Source organism: Dipodomys spectabilis, unplaced genomic scaffold (genome assembly GCF_019054845.1).
Source record: "Dipodomys spectabilis isolate Male_0828 unplaced genomic scaffold, ASM1905484v1 ptg000097l, whole genome shotgun sequence".
Taxonomy (NCBI): domain Eukaryota; kingdom Metazoa; phylum Chordata; class Mammalia; order Rodentia; family Heteromyidae; genus Dipodomys; species Dipodomys spectabilis.
Window position 1 is genome coordinate 2,738,136 of NW_024870774.1, and position 27,316 is coordinate 2,765,451.

At 47.2% G+C, this 27,316-nt stretch overlaps 2 protein-coding genes across 4 annotated transcripts; one reads left to right on the forward strand and one right to left on the reverse strand.

Annotated features, from left to right (window-relative positions):
• Positions 1-312: 312 nt before the first annotated feature.
• On the reverse strand, positions 313-10,330 carry Pck2 (phosphoenolpyruvate carboxykinase 2, mitochondrial). 2 transcript variants are annotated; one of them, XM_042686461.1, is made up of 10 exons: positions 10,185-10,330; positions 6,946-7,191; positions 6,325-6,509; positions 6,035-6,238; positions 5,509-5,696; positions 5,067-5,229; positions 4,628-4,846; positions 1,834-1,971; positions 1,461-1,556; positions 313-962 (listed from the first exon to the last, which is right to left on the reverse strand). In XM_042686461.1, the coding sequence occupies exons 1-10, from the start codon at positions 10,211-10,213 to the stop codon at positions 508-510; spliced, it is 1,923 nt and encodes a 640-aa protein (XP_042542395.1). In that variant the 5' UTR covers positions 10,214-10,330; the 3' UTR covers positions 313-507. The 2 variants fall into 2 exon arrangements, with proteins under 2 accessions (XP_042542395.1, XP_042542394.1); XM_042686460.1 differs by having other exon boundaries at positions 6,946-7,194; positions 10,185-10,329.
• Positions 10,331-25,422: 15,092 nt separating this feature from the next.
• Positions 25,423-26,991, forward strand: Nrl (neural retina leucine zipper). 2 transcript variants are annotated; one of them, XM_042686481.1, is made up of 2 exons: positions 25,423-25,803; positions 26,659-26,991. In XM_042686481.1, the coding sequence occupies exons 1-2, from the start codon at positions 25,423-25,425 to the stop codon at positions 26,989-26,991; spliced, it is 714 nt and encodes a 237-aa protein (XP_042542415.1). The 2 variants fall into 2 exon arrangements, with proteins under 2 accessions (XP_042542415.1, XP_042542416.1); XM_042686482.1 differs by having other exon boundaries at positions 25,423-25,488.
• The last annotated feature ends 325 nt before the right edge of the window (positions 26,992-27,316 follow it).

The following is a 27,316-nucleotide window of genomic DNA, read 5'->3' on the forward strand; positions in this document are numbered from 1 at the left end:
AGCAAAAAGCCAGAAGCAGAATTGTGGCTCCAGTGGTAGAGTACTTGAGTGGAAAAGCTAAGGGACAGCACCAGGCCCTGAGTTCAAGCCCCAGTATAGTCACAGGTACACACACAGGCACATAGGCACACACAGACACACACACAGACACACACAGACACACAGACACAGACACACACAGGCACACACACACACACACACGTTTTAGCACTGTACTGAGTTGTCTGCTGAAGCTCCCACCTTTTTAAGACCTCTGGTGAGACCACTGGGAAAGCATGTGAAGATGGTTGGGAAATGAAAACAGTACAAATGTTGTATAAAATAAGTGATATCTCTTATTCAACAGTTTGTGGGGGAAGGACTATGGCCTGGTCTCATGGCACTCAGATATTATAGTTAATAACAAGTTGCCCATATTTCCTCTAAGTCTAGGGGTTCCTAGGATCTTAGAAGCCATCTATTTCCAGATGGAGGTGCTATGTTGTCTTGCTAGTTTGGAGTCCTGGGTCACATTCTGCCCACACGCCCTTCCAGGGCCTCCAGCTCACCCAACACCTCTTTGGGAAGATCTTGGTTGACCTGCTCTGTCAGGTAGCTGCGAATGTCACAAACCTCCTGCTCCCAGAAGTCCTTGGGGACTGATAACAGCTGAGTGGTGTCTATGGCTTTGAGGCCACTGAGGTCTAGGGCTCCTTCCTTTGGTACCAGCCCAATAGGTGTCTCTTGGGCACTTTCTTCCCCCTCTAACCTCCTGCAGATCCAGTCTAGCACACGAACATTCTCCCCAAAGCCTGGCCACAGGAAGTAGCCTGCCTCATCACGCCGGAACCAGTTGACGTGAAAGATGCGGGGCAGCTGGGCTCCCTTATGTCCCTCCATGCTCAGCCAGTGTTCCAGGTAGCGCCCAAAATTGTAGCCGAAAAAGGGCCGCATGGCAAATGGGTCGTGCATGATGACCTTCCCTAGGACGGGGAGAAGGGTGGGTAAGGAATCTTCTTCCTTTCTGGGGGTAGGGTACCCTGAATCCAGTTGGAGGGAGTTATGAAAAATTCAGCTCTGGAATATCCTTAGGGAAAGTGAAGAGAAGGAAAGGGTGTGGGGCAGCTGAAGACTTCAGGGATGGGCAAGAGGAAGGTCTGTTCAGAAAGGGAGGAAGGTGGGGTGCTGGTGGCCCACATCTGTAATCCTGGCTACTCAGGAGGCTGAGATCTAAAGACTGAAGTTCAAAGCCAGTTGGAGTAGGAAAAGCTATGAGACTCTAAATCTCCAATTAACCACCAGGAAACCAGAAGTGGAGCTGTGGCTCAAAGTGGTTGAGCGCCAGGGACAGTGCACAGGCCTTGAGTTCAAGACCCACTACTGACCCCCGCCCCCCCCCCCCCCCAAAAAAAAAAGGAAGAAAGGGAGAAAGCAGGTAATGTGGGCTTTTGCAGGAAGGGAGAAATGGAATGTGTGCTCACCTTTGTGTTCAGCTGCTGCAGTGGACTCAGAGCGCATGGCACTACCCACAAATACCCCATGACGCCAGTTGAAGGCCTCATATACCAAAGGTACCCCTAGAATACCAATGAACAGGGTCACATACAGTCATTTCCTTTGGATCCTCATTCCTTCCCTTCTGAAGATCTTGCTTCTCAGTCTCTCTCCCTTAAGGATGTTTCCATAACTCATGTTTCCTCCAAATTTTGCATTCACCAGGAGGAGAACTCTGAAGACAGATATCGCAAGCTAGATCTATGCTGAGGCTCCCTGAGCTTTCTATAGGAAAGCAATGGGCCCGACAGAGAGCAAGACCCTTTACCAGGAAGGCACAGAGCCCACATTTTGTTTTACCTTTGGGTCTACGGCCTCCAAAGATTATAGCATCAATGGGGACTCCCTCCGGGGCCTCCCAGGCTGGATCCATAATGGGGCACTGATGAGCAGGGGCACAAAAGCGAGAGTTGGGATGTGCACAGGGCTCCTTGTCACCTGGTAGAGGAAATACAGAAGGAAATACAGAGGAAATACATTACTTCCAAGGTCATGTCCACCCTTAACACACATGTGTACACAATTCTTACATTTTTTTCCTCATTAGCTACTACAACCTCACAGAGTAAGGAGTAGGGACAAAGGAATTAGGACAGGATCCTAATGGTACTACCAGAAAAAAAAAAAGGGAAAGGAATTGGATTTGGCAGGATGTGTATTTCGACTATAGGCACTTGGTATTAACTGGGAGTCATGGGAAAGGGGAAAGATTATGGCATAAGGTTATAATAGTTTCCTTAGAAACTTTACTTACACAATTATTTCTCAAATCTAAAGCAAAAAATGAGAGTGTCAGGTCAGTATTTCCAGGGATTAGTTTTCCATCAGCAGATTGATCTATTTCCTGTCAGCAAATGCCAACAGGAATTTGTTTCTTTTCTTTCTTTCTTTCTTTTTTTTTTTTTTTTTTTTTTTGTAGTGGTCTGGGGCTTTAAATCAGGCCCTGGGCACTGTCCCTTGGCTTTTTCACTCAAGGCTGGCACTCTACCACTTGAGCCACAGCTTTCTGGTGGTGGATTGGAGTTAAAAGTCTTATGGATGTTCCTGCTCAGGATAGCTTCCAACTGGGCTCCTCAGATCTCAGCCTCCTGTGTAGCTAGAATTACAGGCATGCCACTAGTGCCCAGCAAGAATAGATTTTAAAGAAAATAGTTTTAGTGATTTCCCTGGGTCTACTTTGACCCTGGTGGAATAGTAGTTAGGGCTTGAGGTCCTCCAACAGGAATATAACCTTAGGTGCCCACAATACCCAGTGCTTTCAAGTGCCCTGAATGTGCACATGGATGTTACTGGCCTGTTCGAGGGATGGGGAGAGTACAGAGGCAACACTCCTACCCTCACCCCCACCTCCTGCCTTCTATCTCAGAGAAGAGTCATCTGTCATTAGCTCTGAACATAGGATCTTAGCACAGGTTATCTATTGCTCTGGAAACTGAAGCTGGGTCCAAGATGCCCTAGTTATACCTCTGAATTCTGAGATGATGAAAGGGTTAGGGAACTAGCCTGTGAGGAAAGATTAAAGTCTCTCAGATTTCTCAGTTGGGTAGGAAGGTTGTAAGGAGCTTAATAATGGTGTTAGGAAAAAATGGAGGTGATTATCTGAGGAGAGATGCAGGCTTCAATGACCACAGGCCACCCTCCCCTGCCATGCTTTCTTTGTTTTCACCCCTCGGTTTCTAGATTTTTGGGCACAGTTGATGGTCCAGAATGCAATGCTGGAGGAAGGCTAGGACTCCAAGGCACCTCAGAAATGTCATAGTTGAGAAATAGCTTCTGGGAAAGAGTAAGAAAGACACTAGTCTGATTCAGTGCACTAGTCTGATTCAGTGTGGAAGAAGGTTTGGGATATTGGTGTTGGAGGGACAGGGATAGGTTGAGGGTAACAATACTGGTCTTTAGCAGTGGCTATAATGTATGGAGAGACAATGTAGCAAAAGGAGGGTTAGACAGAGGAAGAGGCCCTTTCCAAATGGGTCAAATGCTATTGTGGGTGTGTGTGTGTGTGTGTGTGTGTGTGTGTGTGTGTGTGTGTGTGTGTGTGTGTGTGTGTGTGTGTGTGTGTGTGTGTGTGTGTGTGTGTGTGTGTGTGTGTGTGTGTGTGTGTGTGTGTGTGTGTGTGTGTGTGTGTGTGTAGGCTTGAACTCAGGGGCCTGGTGCTTTAACTTGGCTTTTCCAAATGGGTCAAATGCTATTGTGGTGTGTGTGTGTGTGTGTGTGTGTGTGTGTGTGTGTGTGTGTGTGTGTGTGTGTGTGTGTGTGTGTGTGTGTGTGTGTGTGTGTGTGTGTGTGTGTGTGTGTGTGTGTGTGTGTGTAGGCTTGAACTCAGGGGCCTGGTGCTTTAACTTGGCTTTTCACTCAAGGATGGCACTCCACCACTTGAGCCATACCTCCACTTATGGTTTTCTGCTGGTTTATTGGAGATGAGTCTCTTTTTCTGCCCCAGCTGGCTTTGAACCACCATCTTCAGATCTGACTCATTAGTAGCTAGGATAACAGGCATGAGCCACCACCACTGGCTCCATTGTATTTTGAGTACAGTAACAAGTTTCAAAATAGCCTTTCCTCTTCCTTTTTTTCTTTTTTATTGGTGGTCGTGGGGCTTGAGCTCTGGACCTGGGTGCTGTCCCTCAGCTCTTCAGCTCAAGGTGAGCACTCTACCACTTTAGCCACAGCGCCAGACCTTCCTGCTGGGCTGGCTTTGAATTGTGGTCCTTAGATCTCAGCCTCCTGGGTAGCTAGTATTATATGTGTGAGCCACTGATGCTCAGCTCCTCTTCCTTTTTTCTAATTTCAACTTATAGTTATTATTATGTATCTACTATATGTTCAACATCATGCTAGTCCCCCCTTAATGTTATTTAATTTATTCCTCCAATAATCTTTGAGAAGAGTACTATAATAATCCCCTGTCTACTGGTGGGAAAAACCTGAAAGTTAAGTAATTATGAAAATACTCAGACCAATGATCAGTAGAACTTGTGGCTTCCAAAGGTCCAGAAATTGGCTAGGGGTTGTAGAGAAGGCTCTTTCCATCATTTAGGTACTTAGGTACTAAGCCCTGGAGCCTGTGTCACAAATCCCTCATCCCACATACCGGGTTTCCAGGGTTTGCCCAGCCAGGAGGTCACAGTGATGCCAGGTGGAAGAGGCTGGTCAATGCCTTCCCAGTATACACCACCGTCACTGGTCTCAGCCACATTGGTGAAAAGAGTGTTGCTCTGGATTGTGGCCATGGCGTTAGGGTTGGTAGTAGCAGAGGTTCCAGGGGCCACTCCAAAGAAACCATTCTCTGGGTTGATGGCCCGCAGTCGACCTGGGCAGGATGAGAAATTAAAGAAAGGAAGGACCAACCAGGAAAAGTTGGGTCCCCTTCCTTGGAATCCTACCCCTCCTTGGATCCTGGGTTTGACAGGGAAAGGTTCTTTTGTCTCTGGGATGGCCAGGCTACTTGGGTATGGGGCAGGGTTCTTACTGACATTGGTCACTAGGAACACTGGAGCCAGGATCAAAAGTGTGATCTGAGGGCCCCTCACCTTCATCGTCAAACCTCATCCAGGCGATGTCATCCCCCACGCACTCGACTTTCCAGCCTGGCAGTGTGGGCCGCATCATGGCCAGATTCGTCTTGCCACAGGCACTGGGGAAGGCAGCTGCCACATAACGCTTTTTCCCTGCAGGGTTAGTGATGCCCAGAATCTGTGTGTGGGGACAGAGGGACCAAGAAGAGGTCATCATCTGCATGGGGAGGGACAGCTAGTGAGAGGGAAATATTTATTCACCAAACAGGTGTACCACTCTGCCACCAGGCCTGAGGTAGCAGTGTTCATCAGTCTGGGTCTAAGCTTCTGGCATTCTAGCAGAGTCTCTAACCACCAGCCTGGCACGTGGTAGGAAAGAGGCAAGGCTGAGGCAGACTGGCTAAGCCCTGCTTCTGGCCTGTTTCCCACAACTGCCCAGTTCCTCACCAGGCCTCACCAGCATGTGCTCCGCCAGCCAGCCCTCATCCCTGGCCAGGCGAGAAGCGATCCGTAGGGCAAAGCATTTCTTGCCAAGCAAGGAGTTGCCACCATAGCCGCTGCCGAAGGAGACGATCTCCCGCTGGTCTGGCACATGGCCAATCAGGGTTTTTTCTGGGTTGCATGGCCACTGGCTCTCTGGATCCCCTGGGGACAATGGAGTTATAGAGCTACTGGCAGTGACATTAGGAATTGGGGCTGTCAGAGGCTGGAAGGGTCAAAGCTTTGGCTGGATGAGACAAAGCTCCTAGCTTCAATACCCATCGGTTCTCATGTCTCTTATTGGACATGGAGACTGAGTTTTTTTCAATCTGTGCAAACTGCTCTTCAAACACAGTCTCACTCAAAACCTAGAATTTTCCCCTGGGTCTAAATGCTTAGAATTTCATAGGGACAGGTTCTCAGGGTCTATGGATTAGTAGGATTTGGGGTTCCCTCTGAGTAGAAGGTCTTTGTGTCTTCCCCTGGCTAGGGAAGGTGCTCACCTTGGCCAGTCAGGGGCTGACCCACAGAGTGTAGACATTGGACAAAATCCCCATCTCCCAGGGTCTGAAGCACAGGAATCCCCAACCGGGTCATAATACGCATGCTTGCCACTACGTAGGCTGAGTCCGTAAGCTGCACCCCGATGCGGGACAGAGGGGAGCCCACCGGACCCATGCTGAATGGAAGCACGTACATGGTTCGGCCTGTGGAGGCAAAGTCACCTGGATGGAGAGTTCCAAACTTGGTTATACCTTCAGTGCCCCTGCCTCTGGGTCCCTGCCCTGGTTACCCTGCATGCAGCCCGGAAACCTCTCATCCACTGCTTGCTGGAATTCAGCTGGGGACATCCAGTTGCCCAGTTGTCCATGGGCCCCACCAGCCGGGAGGGGCACAGTGTCCCGCTGAGAAGGAGTTACAATCACAGTCTTGCTTTCTACTCGTGCCACGTCCTTGGGGTCTGTGCGGGCCAGCCAGCTGGGGGAGAGGGGATTGTCAGGAAGATGGTGCCCAGCAGGTCTCTCATTCTCAAACTCACTTTCCAAGGCCAACTTTGACTTCATGTCTTCTGTTGGCTTTACTTTTTCCTATCCAATCACATTTCCCTCCCTTCCTCTAGGCTTTGTCCTGTCTAAGAGGTGATTCCCCAAGGCTGTCCTTGGCAAATGCTCCCTACTTGGTAAGGAGAAAGGAAAAAAAAAGAAGAGCAAGGGTTCTTATTTGTATTAGCATCTTCATTCTGTATGAAAACATCAACTAATCGCAGTTCCTTAGTCTGTTTGCCCCTGAGCTCTCTTTTTTTGTTCATCCTATTGGGATGGTTTAATTATATGTAATTTTGTCATGAAGAACCCAATTGACCTCAGTCCAAGTAGTGGCTCCCAACTGAGTGGTGTCTGGGCTCAAGGCTTACCAGTTATTGTACTTGGGGAGCTTTCGGATAAGGCCCTGGTGTTCCAACAAGGCCAGGATGGCAGTGTTCTCAGCCTCTGTCCCATCACAGATGTGAATGCCCTCAGGTTGGCACAGACGGGCGCTGCGCTCCACAAAGTCTCGAACTCCAGCAGGGAGCTGGCCCAGATCTCCACTAAGCACATGCAGGTTCTGGAGGCTGCGGCATGTTTTCCAGCACCAGGGGCTCAGCTTGTGCCAGCTCAGCCTGCTAGAGAAGAAAGAGGGAGGCAATGAGCCAGCTAGCTGTCATGGAGGGTAGACAAGTGTTTGGCAGGGAAGATGGAAAGTTTGTGGAGCATGTTAAAATCTGGGGGGGCATGTTAAAGTATATCTGGGTGCAAGGACCCATGAAAAGCAGATTGGAGTTGGCATGTGGAAGGGTTTAGATTACATACAGCTTGTGGCAATTATTATTATTATTTTTTTTGGCTGGTCTTGAGGCTTGAATTCAGGGCCTAGGACCTGTCCCTGACCCTCTCTGTGCTCAAGGCTAGTGTTCTACCATTTGAGCCACAGTGCCACTTCTGGCCTTTTCTGTTTATTTGGTGCTGAGGAATTGAACCAAGGGCTTCATGAATGCTAGGAGAGCAATCTAGTGCTAAGCCACATTGCAGTCCCAGCTTGTGGCCTTTTTAAGGCATAAAATGCCTATTTCCTGGGTAGCAAGGGTAAGTATAGACAGTGAGCATAAAGGCACATAACCTGGCTATAGAAAAGCATAATATTATTGCATGTGTAGCCTATGCCTGGTCTATGTTTATAGAGTAGATGAGATTTTTGTTGTTGTTGTTGTTGGTTGTGGGGCCTGAACTCTGGGCCTGGGCACTGTCCCTCAGCTCTTCGGCTCAAGCTAGCACTCTACCACTTGAACCACAGCACCACTTCCAGTTTTTCTGCTTATGCGGTGCTGAGAAATTGGACCCAGGGCCTCATGCTTACACTCTACCACTGAGCCACCCTTCTAGCCCCGAGTAGATGAGATTCATGGGATATATTTATTTTTAAATCAATTTTTTTGTGATTTGATTTATCAATTGTTTATTAGCATAAATTAGGGGATTTTATTGTGACATTTCCATACATACACATAATATCTCTACATCTTTCATCCCTTCTTCTCTCCTTAAAATACAATTTCAACAAGTTACATTGTTCAATTTTCACATATATATGTAAAGTACAAACAGGTACTTTATGCCATAATTCATCTCTATATTCTCTCTCCCTCCTCCTACTTATAACCAACTCCCCCCTCTTATTGTAGCAAGAGGTTTCACTATGGTATTTCACATGTGCATTTTTAATTTTAATATTTATTTATTTTTGTGCTGCTGGCTAGCACTCTACCATTTAAACCATAGCTCCACTTTTGGCTTTTTAGTAATTATTTACAGGTAAGAGTCTTACAGCCTTTCCTGCCCAGGCTGGCTTGATCCATGATCCTCAGATCTCAGCCTCTTGAGTAGCTGGGATTACAGGTGTGAGCCATCAGTACCTAGCCTCAATTTTTACATTTTAGTCCAAAAAAAAAAAAAGAAAAGAGAAGAAAAGAAATGATCAGGTGCCCTCTGGCCCAAGTGGCAAGAAATTGTGTGCAAGTGAGAGCTGCACGTGTCTGGTTTAAAGCTTTGTCCATGTATTTTCCATTCACAAGTAGGTTTTTTTTTTTTTAAATAACAGCTGTTTTTATCTTTCTTTCCCAGTGTGAATGCTGTAAGACTGTGAAAGCCTCAAGCAAACAATCTAGCCTGTGTGATGGTACAATCCTGTTCCAGTGCCAGGTTTTGATATTAGTTTCTTATACAGAGGTAGGTGGTTGGACATTGGGGTACCAGATCTGTTGCTGTCCATCTGGATCAACAATGACTATCTAAAATGTTCCCACTGGGTAGGAATTTTTCAGCTACGTGAAAGGCTGCCCATTTGAAAATGAGTGTCATTGGTTGGGGTTGATGACTCCCAAGAGTCCCTGTATTGCTTATCCTATCACCATCCTAGAAGAGAGAAATAAGGTCTGCTCTAATTGGCTTCCACCTGTAGAGTGACCCAGAGAGCAAAGGCTAAGAAAAGTTAGCCTCTTCAAATACCAAAGCCTCACCTCCCAGACACCCAAGCAGCATACAATAGCATGGCACAAGCCTGTGCATCCCCTGTCTCTCTTTCCTGAAGCCACGTGTCTAGAGAGCTAGGTTGGTGGCAGGATGCAACATCAGACTGGAGGAAACTCAGATCAGAGGTTATATATAAGCTCGGGGAAGGGAGGGAGAAGGTGTAGGTAATGGATGTGGGAGAGTGGCCTGACTGGGGTGGTTTCCAGCCATCGGGGCAGGATAGATGCCCACTCTATCCCAACAAGGGCTCCGGAGTTCTCTCTGTGCATTAATTTAAAAGGCAGAGTCTTGAGAGCTTTTCTTCACTTGGAAGCTGGCTGTGGTTATCTCTTGTGAAGCCCCCACATCCTCCTCTGGTCTTCCTAAGACCCTCTCCCTATCTTCAAGAGACCATTCCCCTGGGCTGTTAGGTGAGAGATAATGGGGTCAGATCTGACACTGGAACAAAAGCAGGGGTGAAGCGGCGGGGGGGGGGCGGGCAGGGCTACAGAGATAACAGAGGAGACTGAGCTGAGCTCCAGGCCTAGATAGGAAGAAGCCTGCCGGACAGAAAAGACTGCCACTTGGTCCTCAAGTCCCTCGCCCTTCCCCTTCCCCCCTTTCCATCTTGCTCCCCTCCCTCCCCGGGCCCGGTCCCTCCGGCTGCACTGGGCTTCCCGCCAGGTTCCAGTTGGGGGAGGCGGGGAAAGGATGTTTACCTTCCACCTTCTTGAGGGAGCTCTGAGCTCAGGCCCCAGAGACTCCATGCCCTCTGGCCCCATGACCCCACAGCTCCTCATTAGCCTTGGGGGAGCCCAGCGGGGGCCCGGAAGAAGGACCGGGGCATATTAGGAGACACAAGGCCGAGCAAGAAGGGGGAGGAAGTTCTGAGCGGCAGATGGAGACCGCGCGAGCAGACAAGCCAGCAAGGGAGGGGTAGGGGCGGGTGGAAACGAGGAAACCCAGGGTGACGGACTCGGGAGGCACGCAGCACCCGTGGGGTCGGGACCGAGCATCAGTCACCCCGCCGGCCTCCTCCGGGGATGCAACCCCAAGGGGGCGAGCACGGCGGGACGTGCGGGTGGGCCCCGGGCTGGGGGACACTCACCGCAGGCCGGGGCGGTACACAGCAGCCATGGCACCTGGGTGGGGGCTGCAGGGTGGCCACAGGAACCCAGCGGAGTCGGGGAGATAAGGAGGGCGGGCGGGGGAAGGAGGGAGTGCGGCTAAGCGAGCGGGAGCGGAGGCGGGGCGGGAGGCGCTTAAAACGCAGGCGGGCAGGCACGGGGCGGAACCTAGCCGCTTTTCTCCGCCCCGCTGGTAGGCTCCACAGATCCCCAGGGTCTGGTTCCCCGGCCCAGGCCTGCTTAGCCGCTGCCCCAACCCTACTTGGTACCGCAAAGCCCACCGCTCCCATTGGAGGCCTGGGTCCACCCAGGGCCCGCCCACGGACACGCCCACACCGAGACCCCGCCCCTCCGCCTGCCACGCCACCCCGCTCCTGATGTAACTTCGAGAGCTCTTGCTCCTAGGAAAATGGATGGCTACGAAAGAGAGACACCGAGTGGCAAACAAGCTAGAAAAGAGGGGCGAGGCCAGGGGCGGGAGCTCTCTGAGCCTATACATCTAGAAGGTCGAGAAATGGCATTTTCCTTTTTAGATCTTCCTGAGGACTGGACACTCCCAGCCCCAGGCCTTTTGGTTTCCAAGGGTCCCAAAAGGAAAGTCCTTTTAATCCCCTACTCCTAAAAACTTTGCTTGTTTCCCTCCTACTTAGGGTGCTCTTCTCTCTTACCAAGAAATTGAAGTCTTTCCACCCAAGGACTGTTCCTTGACCTCTGATTTGGTTATTCTCTCTATTCCCCCTGGGGAACTTATTCTTCCTTGCCCAGCCACTGTCATAAAGCTTTCAGGAAATTTCTCAAGTGGTGTCTGTAGACATTTGGACCCAAATGACATGCAATTTGATATGGTGGGCATCTGTTCCACACGCTCTCCAGTTTCTGGTTTTTCTTTAGGAAAACATCTCCTGAATCTGTGAGGCCATGTGGATCTGACCTCACTCCCCTTGGGGGTAGGCTGTTACCTTAGCCAGTTTGTGTGTTCCTCATGTTGGCCACAACATTGAAGTATGTTCAGGGCTGGGCAACAGATTTTTTTCATCTGGAAACTTTTCTTTTCTTTTTCTGACATCTGAAGAAATGAGCTTTTTTTCCTGCTAGGTTTGCTGAGCTGGTAGAGTATAGGCCTGAAGCTGCTGGTGTCTGTTGGTCATTCCAAAGCAGAAACTTACCTGAGACAGAGCAGACCCAGGGAGTGCAATAGGTTTCTGAATTAAGTTAGAGGAATTAATACGTTTCTTCTCTTCCTCAAGCTAATTTTAAGTGGGTTTCTGTTGCTTACAATAAAAATAATCTTTTCATTCTTTCAAAATTTTCATTTCTTTTATTTTTTTTGGGTCCAGTCGTGGGGCCTGAACTCTGGGCCTGGATACTGTCCCTCAGCTCTTCAGCTCAAGGCTAGTGCTCTACCACTTGAGCCACAGCGCCACTTCCAGCTTTTTTTTTTTTTTTTTTGCTTATGTGGTGCTGAGGAATAGAACCCAGGGCCTCAAGGCAAGTGCTCTACCACTGAGCCACCTTCCCAGCCCAAAAATGTTCATTTCTTATTAGCATACATTAATTGTACAAAGGGGTTTCATGAGGACATTTTCATACATGCATACAATACATGCATACATTGAGCAAACTCAATCTCCTCTATCACTTTCCCTTATTTCCACTTCCCCCTTCAACAGATTTCATTGTTCTGACATAGAAATTTTTTTGATTCTCACAATTTTCAGAGTTCTGTGTTGTAACATAGTGTCAAGAGAGCTGGCCTCCATCTGTGTGAAGTAGGTCTCCAATTCTTCCCATCTAGGCTTCAGCCTTCACTCAACTGCCTATATGTATTTGGACCTCTCCCAGCACTGCATCCATCCTCTGTTCTTACCCATTCTACCACAAACCATTGCCTCTTGGCCACTCTTTAGGCTTAAAGGCATGCACATAATGGCACATGGTTGGCCTTCTGAAGGTCATGATTTTGTCGGTAATTCTGCACTTGCTCCTATCATGGTTTTGCTTTTGGTGCCCATATTGAAACTTGAACTTAGGGCCTGGGGCTCTTACTTAGATTTTTCCCACCCAAGGCTGATACTCTACCACTTGACCCACATACCTCTACTCATAGCTTTTTTTTTTTCTTTTTTCTAGTTAATTGGAGATAGAAGTCTCACAAACTTTTCTGCCCAAGCTAGCTTTGAACTGCAATCCTCAGATCTCCTGGATAGCTAGAATTACAGGTATGAGCCACCAGCACCCAACACTTTCATGGTTCACTATGTCAATAAATGGTACCACTATGTAACCAGCTATTCCAAGACAAGTTTAATCAGCCTGGACTATTGTTTTCTTATCCTCCATAGTTAATGAGATACCCGGAACTTTGAATGTGTACTCAGCTCTCAAATCATGTCTATCCCCATACCTGATCTAAGGCTTAACTCTCACCTTGCTGAAGGTGATGGTTTCCAGGGTACTTCTTGTCCTCCTGTCTCTCAAACACCACCTCTTCTCCCTTTACTAAGCCATTCTCCACCCACTGTGCATATTTGCTCACTTTGGAGAGTTAAGAGAGAAGAATACATTTATGGCATGGATAGGAGGAACTAGGCCCTGTGCCAGCTTCTTTGCCTGCATGATCTCATTCAGCTTCACAACAACTCTATTTTCTAGATATAGACTCTGGCCTAGAGAGATTATACTATTTGCTCCAGGCACATCTGGTCAGTAAGAGAAATAAAATCTGAATCTTTTGAGTATTTTTACCCTGTTCCCCATCCTACCCCACTGCAATTTTGTTCTCTTGATTTATCCTTAAAAAATACTTTCTAGGGGCTGGGAAGGTGGCTCAATGGTAGAGCTCTTGCCTTGCATGCGTGAGGCTCTGGGTTCGATTCCTCAGCACCACATAAGCAAAAAGAAAAAAGCTGGAAGTGACGCTGTGGCTCAAGTGGTAGAGCGCTAGCCTTGAGCTAAAGAGCTGAGGGACAGTGCCCAGTCCCAGAGTTCAGGCCCCACAACCGGACCCCCCCCCAAAAAAAAACCCCAAACTTTCTAACACTATTAAGCTTACAAGCCTTAAAAGGCTTCTTATCACTGGACATGCAATGTCTTAGGTAATTTGGCTCCCCCCCCCACTCCTCACCTCCCACCCCCGTTTACCTTTTTTTTCTCCTATAAGAACAATATTTTAGTTTTTTTAAAATTTATTTTTTATTGTGAAAATACTGTACAGAGGGGTTACAATTACATGGGCAAGATAATGAGTACATTTCTTATCAAGCATTGTAGCCTCCTCCTTTGTTTCCCCTTCCCACCCCTTCCCAGCCTCCCCCCCCCCCCCCCCCCCCCCCGCCACCCCAAATATTTTAGTTTTGTTTTTATTTTGTCTGACCTAGCCATATCTGGCCTATCATAGGCACTTGATAAAGTGGTGGTGGAATTGAAAAATGAATGAGTCTCACATTTCTGAATCTTTTCCAACCTTATTTCCCTCTTAACTTTAGACAAATTGATCCAGAGGATCCTGACAGGATTTGCATTGCTGATTCCCTCTTATTTACCACATTCGTGTTCCTTCCCAATACCCAGCCTGGTCCATCGGTTAGCCAAGTGTCCAGTGAGTACCACCAGGGGGCAGGGTGTGATAAGCACTTCCTTAGCCTGCAGTTTCTCTTTCCTAGAGACCTTTTGGTGTTTTTCATGTCTCACAGACCCCTTGCAATGGACCCCGTGGGCAGTGCCTGACCCCATCTTTAGGAATGAGTTGCTTCATTGTCTTAGAAGCTGACATGAACCTACTGGTGAGGAGGTACATCCCAAGACTCTCACTGAATACTTGAAACTGGGGATTAGTACCAAGCCATACAGAAATGAACTTTTTCCTATACATACATATCTAAGATAAAGTTTAATTTGTAAATTAGGCATAATAAGAGATGAATAACAATAACAACAATTATAAAGTAACTAACAATATGTTGTAATAAAAATTACATAAATATCAGCTCTCTCAAAGTGTCTCATTGTTTTTTGTTTTTGGTCCAGTTGTGGGGCCTGAACTCTGGGCCTGGCTGCTCTCCCTCAGCTCTTCAGCTCAAGGCTAGTGCTCTACCACTTGAGCCACAGCGCCACTTCTGGCTTTTTTCTTTTTTGCTTATGTGGTGCTGAGGAATCAAACCCAGGGCCTCATGCATGCAAGGCAAGCGCTCTACCAGTGAGCCACCTTCCCAGCCCTCAAAGTATCTCATTGTATTGTACTTTCCCTTCTTGTGATAATGGAAATAAGGGAAAGTGAGACACTGATGTAACACTAAGCTACTATTGATCTTCTGATGATAGGTCAGAATCATCATCTGCCAACATTACTAGCCTTATACTTTGTAGCCATTATTAGGTAAAACAAGAGTTACATAAACACAAGTACTGCAATACCACCATAGATCTGCTGAGATGGCTACTAAGTGACTAATGGGCAGGTGTATGTACAGTGTGGATGCAGAGGCCTACAGGATGACTAATGAGCAGGGCATGAAAGTGTGAGATTTCATCATATTACTAAGAATCGCGTGAATTTTTAAATTATGAATGATTTATTTCTGGAATTTACCTTTTGTGAAGTTTCTTCTTTTATTGTTATTACAAAGGTATATATAGAGGGGTTACAGTTACATAGCTCAGGTAATGAGTATACTTCTTTTTTTGACAATGCCATTCCTTCCCTCGTTCTCTCCCAGTTTTTTCCTCCAGTCCCCACATACAAGTTGTATAGTTCATTTTCAACATAGGGGCTGGTGAATACCACTCCTGCATTTGTTCATTCTTTGTCTTGTCCCTCCATTTCTGTGTCCCCCTTGCCCTCCCAAAGACAGATAAATGGACAAGACAAAACAAAAGAAAACAAAACAAAAGCCTTTTGTTTCCATTTCCTGGATGGAATTTACCATGTGAGTGTGTGTGTGTGTGTGTGTGTGTGTGTGTGTGTGTGTGTGCCATTACTAGGGTTTGAACTGAGGGCCTGGTCTTTGTCTTTTAGGCTTTTAGCTCAAGGCTGATGCTCTACGACTTGAGCCACAGCTCCATTGCTATCTTTCTGGTGGTTACTTTTGAGATGAGAATCTCATTGATTTGAAGCCAGCCTGGCTTCAAGCCTCAATCCTCCAATCTCAGCTTCCTGAATAATTAGGATTACAGGTGAACAGCTTTGGAAGTTACCATTTAATACTTTGGGACTATGGTTGACCAGAAGTACTACTGGCACAAGCAATGTGTGCTCAAGCGCAATGTATGTCTATAACTGGTTGTTACAGAGGTATAGAATCCATCCTCTTATTTAAATATGTGATGATTCTGAAGGTTCATCCCAGCTCCACAGCTCTGGAATTAGCTGCTAGCACCTGAAATACAATTCATCTTTTCCCTCTCTCCAGCCCCACTTCTCCCTCTCTTCAATCCCACTTGAAAGTGCCAGTGGATCACACCTATAATCTAGCTAGTCAGGATGCAGAAACATGAGGATTGTGGATTAAAGAAAAGTCCACGAGAATTGTATCTCCAATTCAATACCTAAAAAGCTGGAAATGGTGCTGTGGCTCAAGTGGTAAAGTGCTAGCTATGAACAAAAAGAAGCTCAGGGTTTGTGCCTAGCCTTGAGTTCAAGCCCCATGACTGGCAAAAAAAAGGAAGAAAGAAGGAAAGCAAGCAAGCAAGCAAGAAAGAAAGAAAGAGAAAGGAAGGAAGGAAACAGAAAGAAAGAAAGAAAGAAAGAAAGAAAGAAAGAAAGAAAGAAAGAAAGAAAGAAAGAAAAAGAAAGATAAAGAAAGAAAGTCCTCTCCAACCAGCTACTTAAACATCAGTGGGGATGGGTAGATGGGAGTTCACATATTTGCTTGCATACGCACTGGTAATCCAAGATGGCATCAGAGGAGGGAAGAGAAATAGTCTTAGTTCAGTGACAATAGCCAAAAGCTGCTTCTTCTATCACTACCACATTCTGGTGTAATTACCAATTTGACATATCCTCAAACTCAACATGGATACTGCATTAACTTCCCATCTAACTTCTTTGTTCTCCACAAAGAAAGTCCTGAAATTATTCTTTTTTTTTTGTTTTGTTTTGTTTTTGGTTGGACATGGAGCTTGAACTCAGGGCTTGGGAACTCTCTCTGAGCTTTTGCACTTAAGGCTAGTGCTCTATCACTTTGAGCCACAGCTCCACTTCTGATATTCTGGTAGTTAATTGGAGATAAGTCTAACCATGATCCTCAGATCTCAGCTTCCTCAGTAGCTAGGATTACAGGCATGAACCACCAGCACCTGGCTCTGAAATGATCTTTTTACACACAAACCTTATCATATTTTGTCTCCACGGACAATCCTGTAGTAGCTTCACACTGTTCCAATCTCAACTATGACCATTCTTTCCTGCCTCTTTGCTTTCTGCTCTCTGACTACATTGTTTATCTCTTTTCTGTCTCAGGTTTGCCTGTGCCACTCCTGAAGCCTGCAAGCATGGTCACTTTTTATTCACTAGACTAGTCTCCGTATAATGTAACTTCCTTAGGCAACTTGTCCCTGCAGTATCACATTTGTTCCCTCCCTGACTCCATGAAGATCTCATCTTCATTAAAATCAAAGCTCATAGCACTCTGCCCTTCTTCATAGCACTCTTCTATCTTATAGTCCCAGTTCCATAGGAGAATATAAGCAAAGGAGTTTGAGGCCATCCTGGGTAAAGAAGAGTGCAGATGTGGGTGTATGGGGGGTTATTTAGTGTAGGTACATATCTAACACACATAGAGAAAGCCTAGGGCAAGAATACAAAGAATACAAATAGAGATCACAAAGCTTGTGTTTAAAACTGCTGGGTATTGGTAGCTCACACTTGATCCTAGCTACTCAGGATGCTGAGATCTGAGGATTCCAGTTCAAAGCGAGACCAGGAAGAAAGGTCCATGAGACTCTTTTTTTGTTGTTGTTGTTGTTGGTCGTGGGGCTTGAACTCTGGGCCTGGGCGCTATCCCTCAGCTCTTCAGCTCAAGGCGAGTGCTCTACTGCTTGAGCCACAGCGCCACTTCTGGTTTTTTAGTGGTTTATTGGAAATAAGAGTCTCACAGACTTTCCTGCCCAGGCTGGCTTTGAACTTCAATCCTCAGATCTCAGCCTCCTGAGTAGCTAGGAATACAGGTGTGAGCCACTGGCGCCCAGCTTAGTCCATGGGAATCTTATCTTCGATTTACCAGCAGAGAGCTCTAAGTGAAGGTATGGCTCAAGTGGTAGAGTGCCAGTCTTAATGTAAAAAAGCCAAGTGAGAGTATGAGGCCCTGAGTTCAAGCCTCAGTTATTGGGACCCAATAAAATGAAAGAAAATATTTAAATGTATAGCTCAAGATAATAAACTTAAGCAAAACAGGTTTCTTTTATTTTTTTTTCCTTGTCAAATCATATGCATAATACGGGTCTGGAAGATGACTTCGACTTTACCTGGAATCCTCAGAATTCTCCACCAGAATGTGGTGGTGTGAGGTGAGGCACCTTTCATTCCCTGGCCCTTAACCGGGACCACTTCCCTTCCTACTCGGATGCCATCTCTGACTGTGAGGGAGCTCTGTATGCAAACACAAGTCCTTCTCATCTGCCCATCCCAACAACCTTCTGCAAGCACTCACCTCTTGGTCATCCTTTGAACCTATGGATTTGTGCATTAGTGCTGTGGTCCACCGGTAGCAAAGAAAATCAGGAAAGATGTCCAAGCTTTAGAAATAGGCTTGGGCTCTTCAGGCAGGACATTCCTAGATATCTGGAATATGAATCTGAGAAGATGGGGCTCTTTTTCTGTAGCTGGATGATCTCTTTGTTCCCCTTCCCTCTCCCCCCTTCCTATTTTGCCTCTTCCTCTTCTTTCTTCTTTTCCTTCTCCTCCTCCTTCTTTTTGTGCTGGTACTAGGGTTTGGACTTGGGGCCTGAGTGTTGTTATTCAAGCACTCAAGACTTAACACTTCTGGCTTTTGGGTGATTAGTTAGAGAAAAGAATCTCATGGATTTTCCTTCTCAGGCTGACTTCAAACCTCGATCCTCATACCTCAGCTTCCTAAGTAGCTAGAATTATAGACATGAGCCCAGCCCTTTGTTTCCTTTGCTCTTTCCCTCTCCCCTCTCCTTTCTGCCTTCCTTCCCTTCATTTTTTTTCAGACAAGGTCTCACTATATAGCCCTGGCTAGCCTGGAATTCACTATGTAGCCCAGGCTGGGTTCTGACTCTTGATTGTTTTGCTTCTGCCTCCCAAATGCTGGGATTACAGGTATATACTACCATGCCCTTCACTGTTCACTTTCTTCTACAACTTTGTGTGTCTGTGTGTGTGTGTCTGTGAGTCTGTGTGTATCTATGTCTGTGTGTGTGTGGAGGTGTCCTGGGGCTTGAACACTGAACCTGGGTGCTGTCTCTTAGCTTTTTTTGCTCTACTATTTGAGTTACAGTTCCACTTCTTGCTTTATTTTCTTTTTTGGTGGTTAATTGGAGGTAAGAGTGTCAAGGACTTTCCTGTCCAGACTGACTTTGAACTGTAATCTTCAGATATTGGTCTCTCTTTTTTTTTTTTTTGGTTCCAGTCGTAGGGCCTGAACTCTGGGCCTGGGCGCTGTCCCTCAACTCTTCAGCTCAAGGCTAGCGCTCTACCACTTGAGCCACAGCGCCACTTCTGGCTTTTTTTCCTTTTAGCTTATATGGTGCTGAGGAATTGAACCCAGGGCCTCATGCATGCGAGGCAAGCGCTCTACCACTGAGCCACCTTCCCAGCCCAGATCTTGGTCTCTTGAGAAGCTAGGATTACAGGTGAGAGCCACTTTCATCTGGCCCCTTTTGTTCTAGGATCTTGCTCTTACCTACCTCTCTAGCTGTCTTTCATTCTCTTCTTGGTCTTCATTCTCTTCTTAGTTCCCCATGACCCTCTTCTCATCATTTCTGTGACATCTTTCTGTTCCCTTTAACCTATAGCTCCATAGAGTACATGGTATGTTCTATCTCTTGTGCCAGGGTAACACCTACAGCTTCCTTAGCTAGTCTCCTTGTCTGGCTTCTTCTTTTAAAACCATCATTCCTGGAATTCACCTTGGCTTCATCTTTTCATCTCTACTTCCTTGTCTCCATATGTCTCAGTCTCTTTATTTCTCTTCCTTTAGTATTGCTGGGATGAGCTCTGCCTCTTGGATCCCCACTGCCTGCTTATAGCTTCTCCTCAGTGGGCCCTGGGTCCTCTCTTCAGGCCTGAGCCCAGTCTTTACTGTCCTGATGCCTTTCCCTGGTTCCCTGTGCCTGGTCTCACCTGGAGTGAGAGGCTCAATTGGCCTGAGCTTGTTTAGTCTGACTCTCTTAGTCCCTTAACGGCTTAGTCCTCCCACCTCGGCTTTGAGCCCTCCAGTAAACAAGAGGATCAAGGCAGGCCTGACAGCTGCCCACTGGGGGCAAGTGTCTGGCCAGGCTATGGCATGAGAAAGGGGATGCTCTCAACATTTTCTATTTCTTGTTTCTTCAGGGAAGTTCTAGCTATTTGGGTGCCCATTTTTGAGCTGTCTTGCATATGCATGGTGTGGGGTTCCCTGATCCCATGATCCGAATTCCCATTTTGTGGCTGGTTCCTAGGCTTTGAGCCTTTTTTTTTTTCTGAGAAAACAACACTGATTCCTTCCTTCATCTTCTTTCCCTCCTCCCCCCCTTTCCTACCCTTCCATGTTCCCTTTCTTTCCTGACCCTCTTCCCCTCTTTTCCTTACCCTCCTCCCCTCTTCTTCCTCCTTCTTAATTCCTCTTCCTCTTCTTCTTCTTCTCCTTCTCCTCCATTCCTTCTTCTTCTCTCTTCTTCCCCTCTTCCCCTTTTCTCTTTCTTCTTCCCTCCCTCTACCTCCTTTCTCTTTTCCCCAATCTTCCCTCTCCTTTTCCTTCTGTTGAAGTTCTAGAGATTGCACCCAGGGTCTAACAATGCTAGGCAGTCTCTCTACCACTTGAGTCATACTCCCCACCCTTTTGGGGTGTGTGTGTGTGTGTGTGTGTGTGTGTGTGTGTGTGTGTGTGTGTGTGTGTGTGTGTATACATACACATATATTACATTATATATACACATACATACATATATTAATTTTTTGAGATAGTGAGTCAGTAACTTTGCCCTGAATGACTTCCAAATTGTAATTCTCCTACCTCTGCTTTCTGAATAGCTGGAATTAGAGGCATGAGTCACTAGACCTGGCTTAATAGAAGCCTTTCTATTTAAATGATGACCATGGACTCTGATTCACAAAATGGAGACCCAGGCATGGGAAGAAAGTGATGTCATCTGATCCAGGTCTTCTAATATGTGTGGAGAAAGGATGTCTCATAGTTTGGATGTTAAATGTCCCCCAGATGACTATGTGTTAAAGTTTTAGCCCTCAGCTTGATACTCTTGAGAGGCAGTGGAAACTCTTAAGAGTTGGAGCTTTGGGCTGGGAAGGTGGCTCAGTGGTAGAGAGCTTGCCTTGCATGCCTGAGGCCCTGGGTTCGATTCCTCAGCACCACATAAGCAAAAAGAAAAAAGCCAGAAGTGGCGCTGTGGCTCAAGTGGTAGAGCACTAGCCTTGAGCTGAAGAGCTGAGGGACAGTGGCCAGGCCCAGAGTTCAGGCCCCACCACCGGAACCCCCCCCCCAAAAAAAAAAGTGTTGGAGCTTAGTGAGAGGTCTTCTGATCATTGGGGGTGAGCTCTTGAAGGGGATGTGAAGTCCTCCTACTATTGTTCCATCCACAAAGTGAGTAGCTTTACTCCATCAAATGCTCCTGCCCCACCACAAACCCAAAAGGTATGGGGCCAAACAATCATGGATAGGAGCCTATTTTGCAAGTCAAAATGAACTCTTTATAAGTTGCTTATTTCTCTTTTCTTTTCTCTCTCTTTTTTTGTGCTAGTACTGGGGCTTGAACTCAGGGCCTTGCAGTCTCATTTGGTCTTTTCACTTAAGGCTGGTACTCTATCACTTAAGCCACAGCTCTACCTTTGGTTTTTGCTGCTTAATTGGAGATAAGAGCCTCATGGACTTTTCGATCTGGGCTGGCTTCAAACCATGATCCTCAGCCCTCAGCTTCCTGAGTAGGTAAGATAACATGAGTGAGCCCCTGGTGCCTGACAAGGTTTTTTGATATAAGTAATTGTGTTTGTCTTTACCATTGTGACAAAATACCAGAGAAGAGTATTACCTTCTCTCAGTATCAACAAAGGAGAACAGGTTTTTTCCCCCCTCACACTTGGAGTGGTTTTAGTCCTTGGCCTGGAGACAAGGCCAAATATCAGGGCAGAGTAAATGGTGGCACAAAACTGTTCACTTTTATGATGGCTAGAAAGCAGAGGAAAAAAAGCAAGGGCCGGAGACAAGATATATCCCCAAAGGTATACCTTAGTAACTTATTTCCACAAATGAGGTCCTACCTCTTAATAGTTCACTTGGTATAAATACATCAATTGATTCTCTTACTGGAGGTTAGCACTTTCACAATCCAGTTACCTCTTAATTGTGCTACCAGCTGGGAATCAAGCCTTTAACATCTAAGCCTTTGGAATGAACTCTATATCAAAATCATAATAGTAATGAAAGGCCAACTGACAATGCCAGATACCCCTAGCTCATGCCTATAATCCTAGCTACTCAAGAGGCTGAGATCTGAGGATCACAGTTGAAAGCCAGCCTGGCCAGGAAAGTCCTTGAGATTCTTCTCTCCAATTAACTACCAGAAAACCATAAGTGGAGCTGTGGCTCAAAGTGGTAGAGTGCTAGTCTTGAGCACAAAAGCTCAGTGCCTAGGCCCTGAGTTCAAAACCTACAACTGGAAAAAAAAAAGCTGACTAACCACATGTGTGTGTGTACGTACACACACATTCATATACACACCAAAGGAAGCTGGGCTGAATGTAGTCATCTGTTGACAAATGTCTCTTAAACTGTGTCAGAATTGCCAGGAGGACTTGTTAAAGTATAGCCCTTCTATGAGGTCCTATCCCTAGAGTTTCTGATTCAATAATTTTGAGATGAGTTTAGAGAATTTTTTTATGTCTTTTATGTCTCTCTGAGAAAGACTGAAGTTACTGATCTGGGGATCATACTTGGAAAACTATCGTCTTAAATAATTTGCATCGACTAGCTCTTCCCTAATGCGCAAGGCTGGATCAAGCTAATTTTTGTAACTGAGGATCCTTAGGGTGGACAGAAATCCTGGTCTCTCTGTGAGTTGGGAAAGAAGACCCATTAACTCAGTGGGAGTGTCCAGGTGTCCTCAGAAAATAGGGAATAGCCTTTAACTTCTGAGTTCTATTCTTGTACAGACCCTAAACAGCTTCAGACAGGTTTAAATATCTCCTTAGCTAATTCCTAGTATCTCTGTTCGCACTCCTACTGGAGGATGATAGCTCTAAGAGGTGTTAGGAGATTAGGCTGAAAATGTAGGTCACTCCTCTTCTCCCCCCAGCCATCTGGGAACCATAATATATGAGAGAGGAGAGAAGACAGGGACACACATGGGGAAAAGGTGAGGAGAAGCAGGTCTTGTGAGGGCAGTTATGAAAGTTAGCCATTAGAGTAGTGGTATTTAGATTTCTCTATCTTTTGGCAGCTCAGAAGGAGCCTGAGTTCCCTCAATCTCTCTTTTCCTATTTGGGGCTGGGTTATTTAAGAGTGGAAAGTTCTCCATGGGAAAAGTTTCTCATCTCTATGCTAACATAATCGGGGGGGTGGAGGGACAGCAGTGGCATAAGCCAGCCAAAGTGGAGGTTGAGAAGGAGCAGAAATATAAGGATACTTGAGAAGAGGAAACAGACCTATCAGGACAGGAAAGAGTAGGTATAAGAGAATGTAAAGAACACTAAAGAGGTGCACAGAGCCCTGGAAGGTGGGAGTTTGCTTGGAGTTTGTCTAGCCCTTGGAGTTTGTCTAGTCCCAAGCTTTGGATGGTGGAGGGTTGAGGTTGTGTTCACATAGAGGGAGAGTGGTTGGGGTCATTGTAGCTCTCTGTATTAGAAAACTAAGTACATATGAGTCAAACCATGAGTAAATGTACTTGGAAAGATATCTGCTTCCCTTCACTGAAAACAGTCATACTTGTCTACTCTTCTCCCTTTCTTCTAACCCTTCAGGTCAATGCGATATGCAAATGATCCCTTTACCTCATTGGCTAAGGCTTGAGCATCACGGATGATCTCAAGGAGCTAGCCCTTTAAGAGGGCCCTTTAGGCTCTGTGCCCACAGCCCCCCTAGTTCTAAGCACAGGGGTCCCAGGCATTGCTCCATGGCTCCTTCAGTTTTGGAGGAAGCTGTGCTCATCTGGCTCTGACCACAGCATCGCTGCCATCTTTAAAGTGAGTATGTCTGGAACCCACCTGACTGTTAGGTGTCTCGTGTACAACTCCCTCCCCTGCTACCTGCTATATGCTCTCTGTTGCTTGCTTTCTAGAAGCTTCACGTTTCTGTATCCTGCTTCACTCACACCCTAGCTGCTATCATATCAGAAAGGTAAGCAACCTTCCCTACTTATTTCATCTCTGTGTGCCCAGGTCTTTTGGCACACCTCTCTCAATGTCTCACCATCTCCCTCCTGCTAGGACCAATTCCTTTAATTGAAAGCAGCAACTCTTCCCTGGGGCAGTTTTCCTTCTATCACTCTGGTCAGACCTTGGGGGACTGAGATGTGGCTGAAAAGCAGTCTAGCTAGACTTGGAACATTGAGAGGGAGCCAGAGTCTAAGCCTTGGGGATAAGCACTCTCTGTCCTGCCCCTTTTAGGAATGAGGAATGGGTTGTTGTAATTGAGAGTTAGGCTACCGCTGCAACTTGCAGGCTGGAAAGGATTTCTAAAGTTCTCTAGATAGAGATTACCCAGGTTGACATGAATTCTATAGTTGGTAACAAAGGTGGGGGGCAGGGGAAATGACACACAGAGAGATCCTTGGTGCCATCTTTGGGACAGTCTGTTGAAGTTAAACAGATGGTTTGCTGAGTGACTTCTCAGGTGAATGTGTGTTGTACTTTGTGAGTCTGCCAGAGGGAGTCTAGGAAGAAGTCCTGTCTAAAATTGTATGAGCATAGACCTTTTTATTGGTACTGCTCAGAATTAGTGTCCTGTAGAACACTCTCTGGGATTTTACAAAGTCTAACTGCCCTCACTGAACAGAAGGAGAAGCAAGTCAGGAAGGCAAACTTGAGCCAGGAGCCGGTGGCTCATGCCTATAATCCTAGCTACTCAGGAAGTTGAGATCTGAGGATTGTGGGTCAAAGCCAGCCTGGGCAGGAAAGTCCGTGAGACTCTGATCTTCAATAAACCACTCAGAAAACTGGAAGTGGCACTGTGGCTCAAGAGGTAGAGCGCTAGCCTTGAGCTAAAGAGCTGAGGGACAGGGCCCAGGCCCAGAGTTCAAGCCCCATGACCACAAAAAAAAAAAAAAAAAGGCAAACTTGATCTGCACTATGTTGTATGAACATAGCAGGGTCTGAATGGAAGGAGGCCGATCAGTCATGGTGGGCTCCTGTTGGAGAGATTGGCCTTGAGATGAAATAGGGGCCATTCTATCCTGATCTTTTCAGAATTGGTTCTAGGAACTTTTCTTTTTCCCTTAGAAAGTCTCAAGCTCCTGTAAAAGCAATTCATTGATTGATTAATCCATAAAACAAATGTGCACTAAAGTCTTGTACATTTAAGACACTGTCCTAAGGGTTTTGAAAGATACAATTGTAATAGTATAGTATCCTTTACCTTAGAATTCATAGCATACATGCCTTCCCACTGTCTTAAAACACCACACACACTTACACACACACGCACACGCACACACACACACACAGTTAATTAAGCACATTTTTAATTGCTTGTAAATGGACTAGTGCCTCTGGAGATGACAGAATCTCTTAGCATGTCTAGTGTTGAGAGGATTGAAATCACGGTCATACCACTTTTGTTTTTCAAAGATCACGGTGGTACCAGTGGAGTGAGATGCTGTGTTGTCTTTTCCCTCCTGCAGACCTTCAGCTGTCTGTGATCTGTCATGAGTCCCTTGCTACCTGAAGAGTGGCCCTCAGTCTAGTGGTGGTTGGAGGGAACAGGGTTATATCTTTATTCTGGCTTTCCAGAACTCTGGCTCTGGAGAAAGAGGGATTTGGTAAAAGAGGGTGGATGACAGGCAGCCCATATTTCCTATTTCTTGCAGGCTCAAGTCTCCCAGCCCAGTCCCAGAATGGCATTGCCCCCCAGTCCCCTGGCCATGGAATATGTCAATGACTTTGACTTGATGAAGTTTGAGGTAAAGCGGGAGCCCTCTGAGGGGAGATCTGGACTCCCTACACCCTCACTGGGCTCTACACCCTACAGCTCGGAACCACCTTCACCCACTTTCAGTGAGCCAGGCATGGTGGGGGCCACGGAGGGCCCTCGGCCAGGCCTGGAGGAGCTGTATTGGTTGGCTACACTACAGCAGCAACTGGGAGCTGGGGAAGCGCTGGGGCTTAGTCCTGATGAGGCTGTGGAGCTGCTGCAGGGTCAGGGCCCAGTCCCTGTGGAGGGTCCCCATGGCTACTACCCAGGGAGCCTGGAGCAAACAGGAGTCCAGCATCCTCAGGTGAGTAATTAGCAAGCTGATCTCTGGTATAGGGAGGCCAGCTGAGGGAAGATGCTCGCCAGGACAAGAGAGTTTCTGGAGAGGGTTGTGGACTGAAAAGGGAAGGAAAAGGGAAGAAAGCCCCTTGGAAGAGATAAGATAGGAAAAAAAAAGCTATGTGTGTTTTTTTTTTTTTCCAAAAATGCAGAGAAATGAGTAGGTTCAATCATGAGGAACTGGGAGAAGATTACAAGGGGATCAAAAGGGGAAGGGCTGTAAATTAAAGAGCGAGGAGGAGGGAGTATGACAAGTAAACAAAGGTGGGGTGTGGAAGGGAGCCCAGTTAAGGCCGCAGTTAACGTTGGCCTTGTCAGGGATTCGTACTTCGCCTGGGTCCAACCTTCTCAGGAAGGATTGGGACTCATCCTATTAATTATAGACACAGATGGGGGTGTTGAGCACAGGCATTAAAGCATAATCTAAATCCTTTGAGGGTCACAGGGTTGTGGCCTTCCAGACAGGGAAAAGGGGCGTGTTGGAAAGACCAGTCCTGTCTGGGTGCGGGTTCGAGTCCACGTGGAGCTAAGAGGAGGGGGGGCTGTGGCTAGCCAAGAGGAGTGGGGGGGAGGGGCGGATACTAAGCGTTACGGCGCACGATTGGCTAGCTTGCCCGCAGGAGGCGGGGCCTGCATATGGGGGGGGGGGCAGCCGGGCCCCGGAGATCTGTCGGGGACCTGGGGTAGGGTCTAGCTTGGGACAGATTCTGTAAAAGAGAAAGGATTCAGGTAAAGATGCGAGCCTGGGGAGGAGTCTTCCCAGGGCTTGGGCCAGCCTGGGGTGGGGAAACCAAGTCCCTGCACTGTTGTTCCTCCGCAGCTGGCTGAGAGGTTTTCGGATGCGGCTCTGGTATCCATGTCGGTGCGGGAGCTAAACCGGCAGCTGCGGGGCTGCGGGCGCGACGAGGCGCTGCGGCTGAAGCAGAGGCGCCGCACGCTGAAGAACCGCGGATACGCGCAGGCCTGTCGCTCCAAGCGGCTGCAGCAGCGGCGCGGGCTGGAGGCCGAGCGCGCCCGTCTGGCCGCGCAGCTGGACGCCCTGAGGGCCGAGGTGGCCCGCCTGGCTCGGGAGCGGGACCTCTACAAGGCCCGCTGTGATCGGCTGACCTCGAGCGGCGCGGGGTCCGGGGACCACACCCACTTCTTTCTCTGAGCCCCTGGGAGAGGGGGTGTGGGGTACGGTAGTGGCTGCGTGGGTTGGCACCATGTGGGAGGGGGGACACGGTACCCATCACTCCCGGGAAACCTTTAGATCTCGTTTCATTCCCTGTAAGACTACATAAATATTCCTAAACTTCTGGATCCTCGTGGCAAGCCCAGGTTAGATGCTGGTCATTGTTCTGGGAGCTGAGTCCCCCTCCTTGCAGGTTGTGAACGCACCAGGCTCTGCAGAGGACGGAGTCAGACCTGAGAGGGGAGAGACTGTAGGATGGACAGCTGCACAGTGACTGGAGGAAAGGAGTGGGGCCTGGCCCCCA